General features: G+C 39.0%; 1 protein-coding gene across 1 annotated transcript; it reads right to left on the bottom strand.

Annotated features, from left to right (window-relative positions):
- Positions 1–12,398: 12,398 nt before the first annotated feature.
- Positions 12,399–16,824, bottom strand: LOC102216512 (fibrous sheath CABYR-binding protein-like). The gene is made up of 2 exons (XM_005806765.2): positions 16,591–16,824; positions 12,399–14,669 (listed from the first exon to the last, which is right to left on the bottom strand). The coding sequence occupies exon 2, from the start codon at positions 14,659–14,661 to the stop codon at positions 12,991–12,993; it is 1,671 nt and encodes a 556-aa protein (XP_005806822.1). The 5' UTR covers positions 14,662–14,669; positions 16,591–16,824; the 3' UTR covers positions 12,399–12,990.
- Positions 16,825–18,577: the final 1,753 nt, after the last annotated feature.

The following is an 18,577-nucleotide window of genomic DNA, read 5'->3' as shown; positions in this document are numbered from 1 at the left end:
ACTAAAAAAAAGATTCTATAAAATAGATAACTGTTCACCTTAGAAAAGCAGCCACAGGTTTTAATTGCTATATTTCTTGCTATACCCCCTAATTCATGTAATTTGAATCCAGGCTGAGGATCTTTCAGTGTCCCATAAGTACATTAGGAAAATTGATTTTTTTCTTTTTTTTTTCTGGCTCTAGGGGTCATTAAAAAGCAACTGCTTGGCAGAGAGCAGCAAATGAACGCTTGAGCTCAGGTGAAAAGAAATAGGAGCAGTGCAAAATTTTTGTGATATTCCTAAAATGAAATACATATAGACTATATAATATTCTGCAATGCTTTGGTCTGCTGGAAAGCTTTGTTCTACAGGTTACAAAGAATATGATAACAATCAAGAGATTTGACGTTTGTGATGAAATTTGGGAAGGCGTGATTTGATGAGTCACCATGATCAGTTACAGGCAGAAAGGAAGGAAGGACATTTCTTTGTGCTGTTATAGGAACAGACTTTCCATTTGACAAAAAACTGAAAGTAAATGTGCTTCTGAATCTCTCCATATGTTTCCGGAAAATTTATGCACTTGGTGAAAGTTGAGTAACCATCGCACTAAGCCATTTGTAATCAGAAAGATGAATTTACAAACATAATAGAGGCTGGGAGGTCTGAGCAGTGCCTGAAGGGATTTCTGTTTCATGAGCCTATTTCACTTGACGAAAATTAAATTAAATTGAAGCCTCTAGCAGAGCCTGCTTCACTTCAACAACACCGACACTAAGTTGGGTGATTGTTTATAATTGCAATTTTTTCCATTTCTCTTCACAGACAAAAACTGTTAACATCGAGGCATCAAGTTAGCTCATGTTTGACGGGATGGGGCATAAAAGTCTAATATTTACATTTCTGTTCTGTACTAAAATGTTCATGGCTGTTTTGTATAAAACAGGCCTTCCAACCCACTAGAGAAAAGTTAATCAGTGACTTGTTGTTGCCAGAGTTTCTGTGACACTTTGAACTGCCGTATTGACTTTAGATCATTCGATTATTTAAAGTCAAAAACTAAACCAATTGTTTGAAGAAAACAGTGCTATTGCAATCTTTTAAAATGTTCTGGGTGTTTTATAACTGTAGTAATACTGAGGGGTAAGCCTCACATATTAAAGGAGGCGTGTATCGCGTGTGTGTGTGTGTGGGCGTGTGTGTGTGTGTGTGTGTGTGTGTGTGTGTGCGTGTGTGTGTGCGTGTGTGTGCGTGTGTGTGTGCGTGTGTGTGTGTGTGTGTGTGTGTGTGTGTGTGTGTGTGTGTGTGTGTGTGTGCGTGTGTGCGTGTGTGTGTGTGTGTGTTCAGAACAAAGCAGAGCGGAGCTGCCAGATCCTCCATGGTGGACATATGGCAAAGCATTAGGCCTGGGGCGTTATGGGGGTGCATGCACAGGGCATTCTGGGTTATATTTATATATATGTGTGTGTTGAGATAAATCTATGAGAAAGTTAAGAAAGGATTAAATATAGCATGCAAGAGTTAGGCGACATAAAAGGGGGCTGAGGCCTTTCATTTGAATCTTTGTCCTTGTTTCTCTAATAATGGGACTTCACCAGGGTCGCTTTTCCTGTGTTTTTTAATCTCCTTTTATGGACACTTCTTTCCAAAAGTAATTATTACTTTGAAAAATTTGATTCACTTTGATGTTTAAGATTTTTTTTTTTAGCATTATTTTGACCAGAAACAATTAAACAATTTGAAGCCAAAAAGAAACCACCTTGTTGTGCTGTATGGTTTGTGTTTGGTATATGAACCAATTAGGATTCCTTTTTATGTCTAATCAGAACTGAACACCATAAAAATGTAGAAAATGTCAGCCTTCAGCAGATGAACACTTACATTGAGTTTTCTGATGCAAGCTGTCACATGACATTGCCCTTCTAAAGCCTGAGTGAGTTACAGCAATTTTACTTTATACACCAATATTTTCCAAATGTGTGGGAAAATATCTTTAGTGTTATTGTTCATTCTTATAGTAGTGGTCATCAAAAAAAGTCATCTCTCATTTGCTGAAAAATATTTCCTATTGTTTATTTAGGAATAACCTTTGATTATCTCTAGTATAAAGTCTAACATACATAGATTAGTCAAACCTCAACAGGATTAACGTACCATATGTTTTTTTATATACATATTTAATCTTTTTAATAATTTATTAAATTTAAAAATAAGCTACACAATTTTTTTTCTTTCTGCATAATAAGCTTTGTCAGGGTGGCTGCTTGCTGTGTTCGTATGTAGAAGAGATAGTGATGGGGGGTTGAGGATAGAAGGAGAAACTCGCCCAAGACCCCATTCATGCAAGAGCCAATACTGCCTGTCACTGTTCTGAATAGATTTCAATCTCTGTTTTCACTTCTTTGTTGCCAGTCTGGAGGATGATCGGTCACACTGCTTCAATGTTCCTTCAGAGAAACGCTCATGCTGGCGAAGTTAGATCAAATGAACACAAAGATCATACAGTGCATCCAGAAAGCATTCACAGCGCTTCACTTTTTCAACATTTTGTCATGTTACAACCTTATTCCAAATTGTATTCAGTTAATTCTACACACAAACTCACATCATGACAATGCTGGTTGTCATATCTACAGTTTAAAGGCTCTGTGCAATACTTTGTTTCTACCCGTCTTCTGGCATGTCTGTCTGTCTGGACTCTTCTCACACAGTATGATAAGTACAGTATATGCCACTGTGTGAAGTCAGCTAGCTGAGCATCATTTTGTAAACATGCAGAAGGAACGTAAGAGGAGACCCTCTGCTTGCTGCTGTCAGCGCATCTTCACTGGAGGTGAAAAATGAGTTGAGCTGCTATGTCCAGTTAGCTCCTCAAATCAGGAGTTTTAACATCTACCTGCCAAAGATACCCTTTCATTCTTCATTAGATTCAGTTGTATGATCAAGCAGTGTAAACAAAGACATTTTTCACTATAACAATGGTACACGGTTGTGTGTGTGACCCAAAATGTAAAAACTGGGATTAAAGAAAACAGTAGCATTTCAAACTGTCATATTGGAGCCACTCTATTTTTCTTGTTAGAATATTGTCATGCGCTGCTCACTTCCTTCTGTTTTCCTTCCTTTTATAGATTATTTGACATTAAGTTTGGTATTTAGTTAATGCTATGCAAACTCTTTATGTAGCTCTTTAAAATCTGGAATTATTCAAGGGATGTAAATTATTTTGTAAGCAGAGTGCATAAAGATGCAGTGGTTCTTGAGAACATTTGTTGATTTGTTGTCGTTCTGGCTGACCTATATTCGTCAACACTGAAACAATTTCGAAGCACTGACATAAGATCGATAAGAGTGATCTGCTGCCTGTAAAGCTGTCTTTCAGTTTCAGCAAAATAAATCAGAGCATGAGCGCTTACTCTAACAAGCAGTCGTCTGAAAGGTTTGCAGGCAGTAGAAATGTTCGATGGCTGTAAACTGCCATGCCTTTAGGTCTCCAGCCTGCTTACATTTTATTCCTAAGATTTCTTAGAAAAAACTAAACTAAAACAGCAACGTAAGGCAAATTTAAAAATCATTAGGTGTAAAAAAGCTGGTGTAAGAAAAAGCCACTCAACTTCTGTCACCTTTCACCTTTCCTGTGCAGCACAAACCCCCAAACAGAAACAAATATAGAGAGAAATGCTTCAAATATCTAAAACTCCTGCAGGTTTCTGGTGAAAGCTGAGCTATCAGTTTCTCTATAAATGTCTTCCTCTTTCCTCTCTGCCAGCTGTAGTTCTGCTCTACAGCGTGTGCAAAAACAGATTTAAACTATTTGTTTTCCCTGCAACCTTCTGTCTGCCTTCCCCCCTACCCGTCACTCAGTCCGTTTTGTCCTTGCCCAATCTCTACTGGCTTAAAAGCGCCAGAGGTCATTTCATTTCGCATATAAATAATTCACCAGGAGCAAAGTGTGGAGGGGCAGCACTAAACAAGAAGAGGCTTTGATTTAGTTTTGTTTGTAACCAAAGGCAAAGTGAAGGTCGTCTGTTCTCGGTGGACATTCCTCGGCGGCCATAGTGCCTGGCACCGAATCAATTTAATATGGGAATTTTATTTCAGCTGCACAGAAATTACATTAGAATGTGTTGTTTTAAGTAGAATGTCGTAAAGTGCTTTCTGTCTGCATTATTAGATTTCCCTTTCCACTGTGAAATGACAAACTCCCATGTCAGAGTCACAGTAGAAAATGTGTTTTCTTTTTTATTTCACCTTTTTATCTATGGTATACACTTTGGAGGGCTCAGGTTGATAGCGCACAGATTAGTTTTTATCTTTATTGTAAGACACAAACATATTCTTAATCAGAAACTCTTCACTCTTTTAATGATTATTTAATTTTTCAATTAGCGCTGAAAACATAAATGTCTTCATGTCAGATTTCAGTAATGAACTCGGTCTTTGTTTTGTCATTAAAACACATTTAGTTTTGCCTTTGAAAAAGTTTCTTTGGTTATCCCTTATGATATTATGAGTTCACTGCTGAATGGAGAACTTAACTTTTGTTTTGAGGGTTTTATTGCTTAATAGTTATTTTAAGCTAGAATCTATTTGTCATAAATGGCAATAAAGGTTTAGTTTGTTGCAATCAGGAAATGTATCTTTAAAGGGACAAAATATTGTGGAGCACAGAAACACCTCAGATAATCTGGTTTTGATCTTTTTATTTTTCAGATTCAGCTTTACTTATTTAAAACAGGGAGAATGCATGCACAGTATTTGCAAGTATGCCAGATTGCAGCCCAAAGCTACTTTCCTTCTGCCTAGCAGGTTGAGCTGAAGACATGACATATATAAATAAGACTGAAATCACAAAATCAACATAAAACAATGAAACAGAAGGTTAAACATCGCTGACACTGACAATAACGGTCACAGGGCAAGTGAAGCCAATGAAGGCCGGACACTTTCACCATTTAAAACATGATCAGTGAACATATTGCCATAGATCAGGGGTGTCAAACTCCAGTCCTCGAGGGCCGCTGTCCTGCAACTTTTAGATGTGCCTCTGCTGCACTACACCTGAATGGAATAATTAGGTCATTAGCAAGGCTCTGGAGAACTGATCTACACAAGGAGGAGGCAATTAAGTCATTTCATTCCAGTGTTTTGTACCTGTGGCACATCTAAAAACTGCAGGACACCGGCCCTTGAGGACTGGAGTTTGACACCCCTGCCATAGATACTGTGCATTTAAAGTGTTTCAGATTTATGCTATACTAAATGTATTGGACATGTGAAAGACCTTCTGCACATATTAAGGATGATCTAAGGACTTCTGCACATTTGGAAAATGCTGAGAGTAGATTAGTCCCTGCCAGTTGTACATATTAAACATTGTCATGTTTAATATGTACAACTAAATATGTACATTTTAGATGTTTATAAAATTATAAATATCCTATAAATTTAGATATTAACTGTTATTGTGTTAAGCACTGAATTTCCAGCTCCATCTATTCAGTGGATAGATGGGAATGTGAAAGTAGTCCCAGTTGGGTGGAGGTAAAAGACAATAGCAATAGTTTTTCATCTTTCGGTATAATGAATTTTTATTTGCTGTCCAGAGAGCCGGAGCTTTAATGCCACTCAAGGTCTGTCTCTGATTGGTTTATCAGGCAGTCAATGACTTCCCTCATCCTAAAAGCCGGCAGTGCTGAGTGAGAACTAAGTGGAAGTTGATTATGTATGAATGAACCTCAGAAGTCTTCAAGAAGCTTCATCAGAACGACGCTTGATCAGCTTGTCAGATTTGTAGTGATACATTTTTTTGTGTGTAAACTATTTTTGTTTCTGTGAGACTTTTGAACATTGTCCTCTATGACGTGGAGGTGTGCTTATAGGCTCTGTAATTATCAAGTAAAGTCCTCTCCAAATCCAAGCTGATTTTTAATCCCTGTCTGTCAGATCAAAACAATGGCTGCTTATTTGTCAACCCAGCTTAAAGATGGGGTGATATAAGTAGGAGTCCAATTGGGTTTGTGAATGAGACAACTACCCGATTTCAGAAATAACCTCACCTGGTTATTTCTTTAGAAACCGAAAAACTTTTTATTGTTTGATCTATGATGGGTTTAATAATATTTTGAGCATTCAATTTCCTAATCATGAACCTTCATTCGTTTTAGTTGCAGTTGTAGCTTAGAGTTTACACTTTTCTCTAAATGAGTTGGTGTCTCTAGCTTGATTAAATTATTAGTAACGTGTGATTATGTTGACTATCAGTTCCAGATTATTTGGCATATAATCATTAGCTGAAATGTTCATTTTTGAGTGAATCCTAAATAAATTTGTAATGCTGAGAAACTTACAAAAATCTTAATTCATTTTATCTGTAATAAATACCCTGCTCGTACAAATATAGTCACACCATTAGTTTCGATTACAGCATTGATTACACCCTGAGTTGTCTTCCAATCTGGATATGAGTGTATGAATATGCTTACACTTATGACTCTAACTATGCTCATGTGTTTCTAGTGTAAAGTGCTTTGAGTGCTTCTAACAACTAGAAGCACTGAACAACATATTAAGCAATGGCTGTAAATACTTACACAAAAGTGATTTCTTGTTTTTTTGCTTTTTAAATACATTTTCAAAATACTCAAAACTTTTTTCAACATTGGGAAACTGGGCTATTGGCATGTCAAATTTTTGAGGAAAGAGATGAATTTAGTACAAATTGGAATAAGCCTGTAGCATAACAAAATGTGGGAAAATGGAAGTGCTATGAATACTTCCTAGATACAATATAGCTGTCCGTTTTCCTTCTCACTCGTGATTTCCAGGTTCAAACGACTCTCTTTGTACAACCATACAGCTACTCCGAGATATGAGAAATACCAGGGAGTTATAAAAGTAATATCTTAAATTGGCAGGGTCTCTAAAGAATAAAGCAGAAAACAAATTCATAATAGAAGTGCTTTGAACAGCATATTGTCCTCCCACGAGTTCAGAGCTGCATTGAAAGGCTGGGCTGGAAATGAAGATATTTTCCACTCTGACCAAAGGATGGGCGCAGAAGATGGATGCCATCTCAGCTTTCATTTTGGAGCTGTGCTCTGTGTACACTGCAACACCGAAAGCTTGCTGATACAACACTTAACTCTGGAAATCTCAGCAGGGGTTGAGCCAAAGTGAAAGGTGAGCTAATGACCACATTGATACTTGCTTTGTTTTGTGATCTCAGCACCAGAGCAGGGCTCTTGGAAAACAAAAGTCTCTGCTAACCCCAAAACTAAGACTGTACTGAAAGCAGTACTCTGCCACAGCAGAGTGGCAGGGTGTTTTGGCTGTTCTTCTCTTTTTTATGATATTTTATTACATTTAGTGAGTAATTTATCAGCACAACCTGCTTCCACAGAGTGTAATGTGTAGTTTCATCCCTGTCTCTCAAGCACACGTTCACGGATGCAGAAAATGGGCCGCTTTAAGTGCTCACTCTCTTCAGCAGCCGCAGCTTCAGCAGAATTTGGACACAAGTGCCTTTGTGTGTGTGTGAGAGAGAGAGTGTGTGTGTGTGTTTGAGAGACAGGGTGTGCATGTGTAAGGAGCTAAAGGTGATGGGATCTCTGGACAGACAAGAAGGAATCAGCATCCATTAGACCAGCGCAGCGGATCAATATTGATTCTGACCACCACCAGGCTCTTTCTAATAGGGTTCTGCTCTCCCTGATACAATGACAGCATTAGCACACATGCCCACATCAATGCATCCAGGGCTCTACTACTGTCAGAAGTAGAGATAAATAGTCTAATTTACAAATTAGTGGAAACATTAAAGCCTTAATGTGTGTAAAAACAGACATGAAGAAAAAAATAGAAAGATTTAAACAGAAATCTCTCTTTTTGCTTCTGTCAGCACAGGAAATGAATTTATTTTTGCAGATCTTAGTGCATCACTTAGTGAATCTCCTGAATGTTTTACAGAGAAGGAAGGAGAGGAACTTCCTGCAGGCGCAATAACAAATGCCACATTTGTGGCATTTGTGTGTTTGTGTAGGAAGGGAAAGAGTCCCCCAAAAAAATGTACAGAGAGTTATTTGTTTTTGGCGATGCCTTGCTTGTGCTCTGCTCTGCCACCCTGTTGTCTCAGTAATAAGTGATAATGTGCTATAATTTAGCTGCCTGACTCTTATTATATCCTAAAGCTGAAATGGTGCACACATCACGTTGGAATATGTGTATTGTTACTTGTCTTTACAATATGCAGTTTTGCATATTTTTTCTAACAGGAACATTTTATTTAATTGAATGAAATTGAATTTAAAAATACTTGATTAATCCCGAAGATAAAATTTGCAACTCATCCAAGATTTTTCATAGAGCTGTTGTAGAGCCTGATGGCCGTGGGCATGTAGGATCTCCTGTAGTGGTCTGTTCTACATCAAAACTTAAGAAGCCTCTGACTGAAGACACTGTTGTTGGATGAAAGTCTCATGTAGGGGACGCTCAGGGTCGTCTGTAATCTTCTTCATGTCTTTGCAGAATAATTTCCAGAGGGTCCAGAGCAGTGCCAAAACAATGCACCAGCTTTCTTTTGCTTAACCTTTCTAAGTCACTGAGTCGGATGCTCTTACACCAACAGAGGCTGGCAGAAGAGATTTCATGCTACACAACATATTTAAAGAAGGTATCTGGCATCTTGCTGCAAACACTGAAGGACCTACATTTTGTTCCTCCACCACCTCTCTGATACTCCTGAAGACTGCAGAGTCATCTGAGTATTTCTGCAGGTGACAGGACTCTGACTTGTGCTGGAAGTCGGAGATGAACCGGATGAAAAGAACAGTGAGAGTACAGTGCCCTGTGGTGCTCACCACCTTAATGAGAGTAAGTTTAGAATGAGTACATGAAATACGTTGGTGACAAATCTATACAGACTGAAAACAACTGTTCTTCATTAAGTTGTCATTTTTGAAGCGTTGTCCTTTTAACAACCACAAAACAGCAGTTTTCTAAATATGAATTTGAAAATTAAAAAAAGCAAAGAAGATAAGATCTCATGATTTTAGTGGGTTTTGCAACATGACTGAATGTGCCTGTATTACCAAAATCATTCATTCACTCTTCTAGATCACTTAATACAAGACCATGTGTATAATTTCTATCTCTGTTTCAAACAAAAAACACGAATGGGTCACAGTAAAATGTTCCAGAGTCAATTTCTGGTGGTATTATAACAAAGTGGAAGTGACTGAGAACAACAGCAAGAAGAGGCGCGTTGCGCACAAAGCACGTTAACTTTCTGTGTCAGTACAGGCCTTCAAACTTCATGTGGTCTTAAGATAAACTCAAACAGCTTGTCGAAAGCTTTTTTTTTATTATTATTGAATTTTAAAGGCTGAGCAGCTGCATCCAGGAGCTCTAAATCCTTCAGCAGACCCGGACATTTTCAACAATTTCCTGCTCCCAGCTTTCTGGTAATAGTTTGCGGATGCCCCCTTCTTGTTCCAGTCTGGCTGTGCACCAGATCACATTGCAAGGTCCATAGAGACATTGATGTGTAAGTCTGGTGTGAGAACATGTTAATAAAGCTAAAGAGGGAGAGCTGGCATTATTCAAAATCGTGTTAATACATGTGGAAGAGGACAGACTAGTGAATATCCTTCACAATGTAAGGTACTGCTTCTTTTGTTGCCTTTAGCTGCATTGGCTACTGGTTATATTCAAGGCTCTGCTTAGACAGACAAATGTAAAGCGCTTAAATTGTGACACACTGTTAAAGATTAAGCCATGTTAAAGAGGAAGAAGTGAATAAGTTGTTTATGAGGAGGACCTAATGGAACGAAAGATCAGAAACCTGTTTTACAAAATAAATAGAATTTTCTGCCTTCGTGTTTGCACAGTAAAAGTTGAGAATTGAGTTGAAAAAGTTGAGAAAAGTTGAGTAAAAGGTGAACTCCAACCCTCTCTTTTATCGACAAATACAACTTGAATCAATAGTTCCGTGCCTTCAAGATTCGACCACACACACGCAAAGTTTGGATTTATTTCACATTTTCTTTCCCCCTTTGCTTCTCCGAAGCATCAGTTGGGGATAACCAAAGCCTTCAGGCTAGTCCTCTCACAGGGAGAGAGAAGCTGAAACACAGTCTGAGCGTTGTGCAGGAGTGTGGCTATAGAGCACATAGTGTCAGGGTAACCAGGCAGTGCAGCTGGCCTTTCACAAACATGCAACTTTAAGGCAGTGTGTAAATCAGGATCCAAAGGACAAGGACTCTGTTCTCCTACACAAACACACACACTATTTCTAAAGAAAATGAAGCCAACTGAACTAAGAAGTGTTGAAATTATACATCTTCAGTAATCAGAAATCTATTTATTCTAAAACAAAAGATGGCAGAATAAGCATATTAGGATTCTATATAGATTTTTGATTGGTGTTCTGTTTTGCTTAAGAATTTTCATTTGTTTTTTTTCTACATTAAATGTTTTACTAAAGGGAACTTGAAACAGCTTATAAAACTAAGCTGTCTCTCTCTTTTCCTATAAAGAATTAAAACTGATATAATCAATATGTTTTAGTATTACGTTCTGCAGCAATTACTTGAAAACAGAATGTGTCTCCAAAAAAATCCTCAAACAATTGATGTACGTGCTTTTAGTTCATGAAAAGTAACTGATTTCAGTTTTAATCATTTCAAAATCAGGATTCTCCGAGTGAAACTCGCAATAAAGTCTTTTTAAAAGCAAAACAGAAAACTTCCCAGGAAGTTGAGCGTCTCTGGCCTCAGACCCTCTCCACAGCATTCCTGTCGTAAGTATGCAGTGCCGCATATTTTTCTATGAAAGAGGAGAGAGCTGGTATGCGGATGGGCCCATTATGGAGCTGCTTATGGGACATTTGTATCATCACTATCAGATCTCTTTGGCAGAGAAAAATCAACACTGTGCCGAGTCTGTTTGGGGTTTTTTCAGAATTGGTATTAATTGGTATTCAACAAGAGATTGAGTAGTTTTAACTATTTTTATTTAACAAGTGTTGAAATGACTCAATCTCATGTTGAAATAACTCTGAAAGACTTAAATTAGCACCAGTTCTGAGAATGACCAAATAGACTCAGTGGCACAGTGTTGAGTTAATGCTGATAAAATTGATGTGCTTACTTTATGGTTCAGTGGGATTTTCAAGGTTGGGTTACAATACTATTTATTATGCTCAAACTCACTGTAAAACTGATTTGTAATTGTTATTTCAATAGATTATTCCGTAAAGGTTTAACACACTGTGGATAAGAAGAAAGTTAAAAAATAGTTGAGCATGTCTTACCGCAAAACAAAGCGCATAATACAGGGGAGATCAGTAATATTCAAACAAAACACTTTAGTCAAATATTACATATCAGTCAACGGGCTAAACACAATTGTGAAGATTAAATAGATTCAGAGTTAGTGTTAAATGGTTAGTTATAAAATCCAAATCAATCAAATTTACACACCACACAGGACGTTTAGGTCACAGAAGTAAGTTATTATACCAAAACATGTTTCAGCTGAGATCATTTGTAGGGGCAAGGCACGACAATATACTGGATTTCGTTACGTCCAAACGCATGATCTTAATTCAGGGTGTGAAACTGTGTATAAAGTGACCTTTTTTTTTAAACTCTATGCTACATCAAAGCCTTTGATCCCCTAAAGTCCCTCCCCATCCCAGCCTCTTCATTCTTTTCTCTGCCTCCTGCATGCATTCCTGCCCCTCCCCCCCTTCTTGAGTTCCCCTTCCCCAGTATGGATCTGTGAAGTGTTAGTATCGTGTGGTTCAGCTATGAGGAATGGCGATGTGACAAAAAAAAAAAAAAAAAACTGGTTTTGCTTCTGAAAATCCAAACATTCTGCTCAGTATGGGCACATCTTTCCGCTTGCTCATTTTTGACATGCAGGTTGCAGAACTCTCTCCCTTCCAGAGGTCTGACAGTCGGTGTAGACAATAATCACCTTAACTCTATCCATTAAGGCATTTATGAGCCACAGTGACAGCAAATGCCAACATGTTGTGTGAAATTACTAGAGGTGTCATCTTCGACATTGCTGCTTGGGCTCTGTCCTTTCAGAGCCCAAGGAAAAACACTGAGCTCATTGCTGCTCAACAGCCTTAAGTAGTCCACAAATAGAAAAAAAACTATTGAAAATTCTGATCTGAACCTCAAACTTCTGATGTTATTTGAGAAATTAATATATAAAATAAACAATAAATACATGTATTGTCATTTGGGTGGTCAGAAAAATAATGTCAAGAACATGTGGTGTTTATGTCACTATTTGGGTGACTTGAAATATATCAAATTCTAAATTGTAAATCTTTTTTTGATTTGGTCTACCAAACCTTTTTGCCTTGTCGCAAGAAATCATGAAATAAAAAATGGAGATCACTGTGGACTACAACAATCAATCTTTTTATTTTCTGTTCTGAACAATCATTTCAAAATTAACAGTCCTTACAAGTACAATTATTATAAAAGGCCAAAACATTTACGTCATGTTGCTTCATATAGCAATAGAAAGGATATATGAAAGTCTAAGTTCAAGAATATGCTACTAATGAATGTTTTTTTCCCCAATCACCCTTATCAGGTAATTAGAAAAATTACCAATTTTTCCAATTGCAGTATTTATTTGTCTCAAACACAAATGTATTCATTCATTCATTAATACCATATTTAATGTGTGTTTTTTGCCATGCTGTCCAGCTCCACTGTCTGTCTGCACCAAAAACACCGACTCAAATCTCTTCGTTGCACTTCCATCTCCATTGCGACATGTTCGTCACTCTCTATAAAGTGGTTGCTTTACATTTTTGGTGACCCAAGAGGGAAAAAAAGCATTTTTTTTTCCTGAGTTACCATTAAAGACAGTGCAGTGGTTAAAGCATTTCAGAAAGCGTAGCTGTCTGTGATTCCTTGGTGGTTTTCTCTCACCATCAAGTGATTGAACTGATTCACAGTGCCGTAACAAGGAGGCTTCAATTTAGACCGCCTGGGTGACCTCAGTGCCGAGACCCTCCACCATGTCTGAGACTGTGTCGGGAACTTCCTGGACATCCCCACAAAGGTTCACATCCTTTTTCAGTTCAAAATCGCGCTGCTCCTCCAAAGGCTTCTCCTCTGACTTTTCGTTCCCATTCACAAATTCTTCTGCATGCGAGGCCACGACATTAGTATTATCGGTGCACTCCCCGTTCACCGCTATAACTGGATCTACCCCGTTCTCCGTGGAGGAAGGGCTTCCTAAATCTCCGTTTTCCATCTTGCTTTTCTTCTCTTGGCCAGGCACCTCTTCCAAGGACGTCTCAGCTGTCTTATCAGATTCCACAGTCATGCTGTTAGCAGACGCAGACTGTGAGATGACAATCTCAGGTACAGGTTCTGCAACTTGTGACTCAATTGGATCATCGGAGCCCGGGGCTTCTGCTGAAGCGGATTCTTCTTCTGCATGATGATTTTCTGCGGAGGCATGCTCTACCACAGCCTCAGATGATTCTGCTTCAACAGTCTCAAGTTCAACAGTGTCAGGTGCTGCCAAAGTTGGTTGGGGTTCAGGCTCTTCTAACTGTTTCTTCTCTTTGAATTGCTCAGGTTCTGGCTCTGTTGTCTCTTTTGACTCTGGTTCTGTTGTTTGTTCTGGCTCAGGCGTTGGTGCTTTCATAGACTCTTCCTCTGTAGTTTGAAGTGTGTGTTGCTCAGGCTCTGGTTGGGAAACTAACTCTGCCACTGGCTCGGCCTCTGGTTCAGGTTCAGGCACTGCAGCAGCAGAAACTCTTTCTACCTCAATTGCTTCTGGCTCAGCCACAGTCTCTTGTGCAGGGCCTAGCTGTTGATCCTCAGACGCTGCCTCTGTGCGGACCTGAGCAGCATCTGGTTGTGGCACAGATCCTAGAGCAACAGGAGGCTCCTCCACTGGGGGCTCTTCAGGTTCAGCCTCAGCTTTCACAGGTTCCTCAGATGGAAAAGATTCTTCCACAGCCACTGGTGGCTTCTCTGTTTCCACTGCTGGAGCAGTTTCAGCTGCAACTGGTTTCTCTGCAGCTGAAGCTGGCTCTTGTTCTGCCAAAGGTGCTTCTTCAGCTGGTGCTTCTACAGGAGCTTGTTTCGCTTGAACTACAGCTTCTACTGGAGTTACTTCCACTGCTGTTACTTTCTGCTCTGTGGCTGCTACTTCCTCTGGTGGAGCAGATTTAGGCTCTTCTGGGACTATTTCAGCCACTGGAGATGCTTTCTCTGGAGATACTCCCTTTTCCTCTCCATCAAGTGCTTTGTTCTCTGATACTGCAACTGGTTTGTCGACAGCTGGAGTTGTTTCCACTGCCACAGCAGCTGGCTCTTCTTTTACTGGAGCTGCTTCTGGTTTTTGCTCCCGAACAGCCTCCTCTTCAGCTGCAGGAGCTTGTTCCTCTGTGTGGGCAGATTTAGGTTCTTCTGGAGGTACTGCAGCCTCTGTTACTGCGGCGTCTGCTGACACTGCAGTTTCCTCTACCACACCATCTTTCCCAGCACTCTCCTCAGCTCCTGTGGGTGGAGCTCCATCTTCCACTTTAGCAGACTCTTCTGCACCAGCACCACTTGCCGGACTCTCGTCTTTTTTGTCTTTGGGGTCGCTCACGTCATATCCTTTCTTCTTCTTGCTCAGTTTGCCTCCCATGGTGACTCCTGAAAGAAGAAATAAGACAAAGGTGTTTTCTCCTTTGGATTTCTTAAAGCGCAACAGCATTTTAGCACGCTTGTTATAAGTAAATTTAAGTTGAAACCAGATGACATTCAGCAACTTTCGTCCCATAAGATGCATCACAATTGTCCAATAGGATATTAAAGTATATCGATTCATCAAGAATATGATGAAGAAATAAAATAAAAGTAACATTTCCTCTTTTTCATCAAAAATGAAAACTTAGTTCCTTTAAATATAAAGGGTGTTTTTTCCACTTCAATAGAGAAGTGTCTTGGCTGGAAGAGAACCAAGAAGTTTAATTAGGAAACGGATCTCTGCCAAAAGGAGCCTGGCTTGAAAACAAATGTTAATGTATGGGAGCCTAAGGGAGGTCAGACAGCTCTGCACTCTCTGCAACCTTTCAGGAATGTCTGGTGAGGGTTGGTGCCAAATAAGTCCATGAGTCTAAGTCGAAAATCTATGATCTACATCCACAAATATTTCTTTCCTCCCATGAAAAATGTAGAAACTACTTAGCGCTTGGTGACCATTCAAATGCTGGCATATCTTGAACAACTGTCCCTTCTGTCTGAGCAGTGAGTCCCTGTTTGTGAATGGGAGCAAATGGGAAAGTTTTTTTTTTAAAGTTAATGTCTCAACACGGTGTTTCCTCTAGAGGAAGTGTATAGTGCAGGGATTGCCACAGAGTGCAGCAAAACCTCCAAAGAGAACAGGAAGTTCAACTTTGTTTTAAGGATAGTGTTTCAGCAAACGTTGAACAAGCAAGTCTGGATGTGAACTAGACAAAAACAAACCGAGTTGCCCATTGGTTCATTTTGTACCACAAAACCAGCAACTGTGTATCATCTTTAAAAGCTAAGTTTCTTATGTTTCAATGTCAGAAATGACAGGAACCACACAGCAGGGGGTGGAAAAAATGGGGAACTGTCCATAGTGCTGTCATAAAGCAATTAAGACTACTAAACTGGAATAAGCTTGTTCAAATATTTACCATATTGAAAACCATTAGTTACGCATAGTTCATATACGTTTCAGTGGATTACAAATCCTGCCGTTTTGGGGTGCACTCCATGTTAAACAAAGCAGTTTGGTGGGTAATCATTTCATCTTGCGTCTTTTCAACATTTAAAAAAAAAAAAAAATTATTCCAATTGATGTTTGGATAATTTTGGTCACTAAATTCAAAATGTAGACCCAGCTCATGTTGGCGAGATAGTCACATGCAAAATACAAATGGAGCCTCAGGCAGTCCATGCCGGCCGGTAACAAAGGATGAGGCCCCCTCCTCACCAGTATAGCTGCTCCCACTTACAAAGGCAGATAATCTGGCAGGGCGTGGAGGGGGGGGAACTCTGGCTTAAACATACTACACTACCATATATAAGCTAAAGCAGGTCTAGCTAGTGAAATTAAAATACGCACTCGCCATGAAATACATGAGGGTTGAAAACCTGTAACAGAGAGGTCTCCATCCCTCCCCCCAACCACTTCAACCCCCCAACCCACCCACCGCCGCTTCCCTCAGCTGCTCTGCCCTTTTTTTTTTTTCCCTTTCTTTTTTTTGTTCACGAGGGTCTGGAAATGCGGGAGCATAAATAATAAACTCAATTGTGTCAACTTTTATTTCAGGTTTGCTTTATTTCTATAAGGTTTGCGGTCGCCTGAACATGTTTGAGGAAGAAGAAAAAAAGCGCAGCTGGAAAGAAGAGGCTCTAATAGGTTCATTGTAACGGTGAAAACTAAGGAAAAAAGATACTGTCTATATACCTTTCTGATTCTCTTTTTCTTCTAACGTTCTTTCTATCTTTCTTTCTTTTCTGTCTGTTTTTCCTTTTGTTTCTATCTTAACATTAAAAAAAAAAAAAAAAAATTAAAAATAAATCCAGTTTCGCAGTGACTGACCTGTGTCTTTTGTTGGGGAACCAGTTGGGCTTCTTGTCCAGTCTCCGGGTGGATGTGATAATGGAGGTAAGCCTTTGGAGTGACAGCTGCAGATTCCGCCCCTCGCTCCTTCTCTATGAGGTGCAGTGCGCTGTTATGGAGGAGTGCCCTCTCTCGCAGTTTTCTGGACATCTGTCGCTATCACAATCCAGCCAACCCCAGGTCCGCTCTGTCTGCAATCTATACCTCCCAGTCTTTAACCCCTCCTTTCCCCTTTCCCTCTCTCTCTCTTATACACACACACACCCACTGCAGCGCATGGTTCCCTTTTTTTTTTTTTTTTTTTTTTGAACAAACACAGGGACTATAACAAAGTGACCACCTCCATTTTCTTTTCTCATACAGCAGGGGTTTTTTCACGCGATCTTGCTTCTTTTTTTTTTTTTCCCCAGCACAAATTAGTCTGGAAATTGTGTTAGTTGTAAATCCCCGGAAGTATTTGTGAAATGTAAATTATGCATGAAATGAATCATGTCAGGAAAAACCCTTGAGGACCTTACCAGACAAAACACAGGCATACTCATGTAAATTACACTTCCCCTGATGCCTTTGGCTTGCCTGTTGTGTAAGAATATAATAATGAATAGAAACAGAAAAAAAAGTGGCATTAGCTAACAACAGCTACAAGATGCTAAGGAATATTCTAATTCTTCCTAAACATTCTTTAAAATAGTTCAAAATGAAATAATAAAAAAGTCCACTGCCACAGTAAGACGCTTTCAATTTAAAAGATCCATATTAGATTGTATTTTTTTTCCCAGATAATAAAAGAAAGGGCTGTATGTTTGTCACAACCATTCTTGTGTTCTTAATCAATTGCACCTCTTTGCTATTTGTCTTCTGTGTGTTAATGGGACAAGCTGTCTGAGGGTGAGACCCTATGAAATTCAACAGCTGACCCTTCCAGATAATTATGTTGTCATCTTTGAAAATGTTGCTTTCCTGCTGCACGCCATGTGACGATGATGATAATCGGTCTTTCGGAAACTGTTGAAGCGACGATCGGCGTTCAAATTAAAACAGGAGACGCTGAAAACACCTCATGTGACCCCATTTAAACTCCTGGAAAATACCTCAGAAAATGCCACAGAGTCTTTCATCTGTCCCAGGACGGGGACTTTTGTGCGCAAACAATGGGAAAAGATCAGCTTTGTCCATAACCACTCACCCATAAGTGTCTGTCTTTTAAGATTTCTTTCAGTGGAACTGGAAGGAAGACAAAACAACCGGGTTAAGGTTTTGATTGGACCAATCAAAACTGCCACGGCTTGTATTTAATCACAGGTAACGGCAGCCAGATACCTGTATTGGTTTAGCTTGGTTATAGATAAATTTCAGGGTCAAACAACTGTAAGACAGTAAAAAGTAAGCATGTTTTATTAGAACTATATTTGCCCTGGTTCAGATGTAAAAGCTACATTTTGACTTAATGACCGAAATGAAAATGCCTTTGAACTTTCCTGAACAAGTGTAAATAAACTAAATAAACTAAACTAAAATAAACTAATAAACTAAATTGATTTAGTTAATATATTACAAATTTTTAATAGATTAGGCATTAAGAAAAAAAAAAGTTTATCCGTCGTTGTGGTTTTGGTTAAACATGTGATGAGTATTTTTGAGCAAACAGCACCCTCTTCTGTTCGAAGGTCAAAACTCTGAATTTGATGTATATTTTATGGGTTAGGGGGGACTCTCCATCTCCCTTTGTTGTCACTTTTGTTTTATTGTATGAATTTTTAATGAATCAACTTTATTGATCTCCTGGAAGTCCTTTGATGGATATCTACTACAAGTACCAGAAAAAGCATGAATATGTGACTGAACAGTGTAAATTTAACTTAAGAAAAATCTTTTTCATTCCCCATAAACAATCAGTTTTTTGGAAATAGAAGTTTTGACAGTTTATGAACATTTCATCTCCTTCAGTGAAGTTGCAGATGGCATG

The sequence above is a fragment of the Xiphophorus maculatus genome, chromosome 4 (genome assembly GCF_002775205.1).
Source record: "Xiphophorus maculatus strain JP 163 A chromosome 4, X_maculatus-5.0-male, whole genome shotgun sequence".
Taxonomy (NCBI): domain Eukaryota; kingdom Metazoa; phylum Chordata; class Actinopteri; order Cyprinodontiformes; family Poeciliidae; genus Xiphophorus; species Xiphophorus maculatus.
This window is presented reverse-complemented; position numbering and strand designations above follow the sequence as displayed.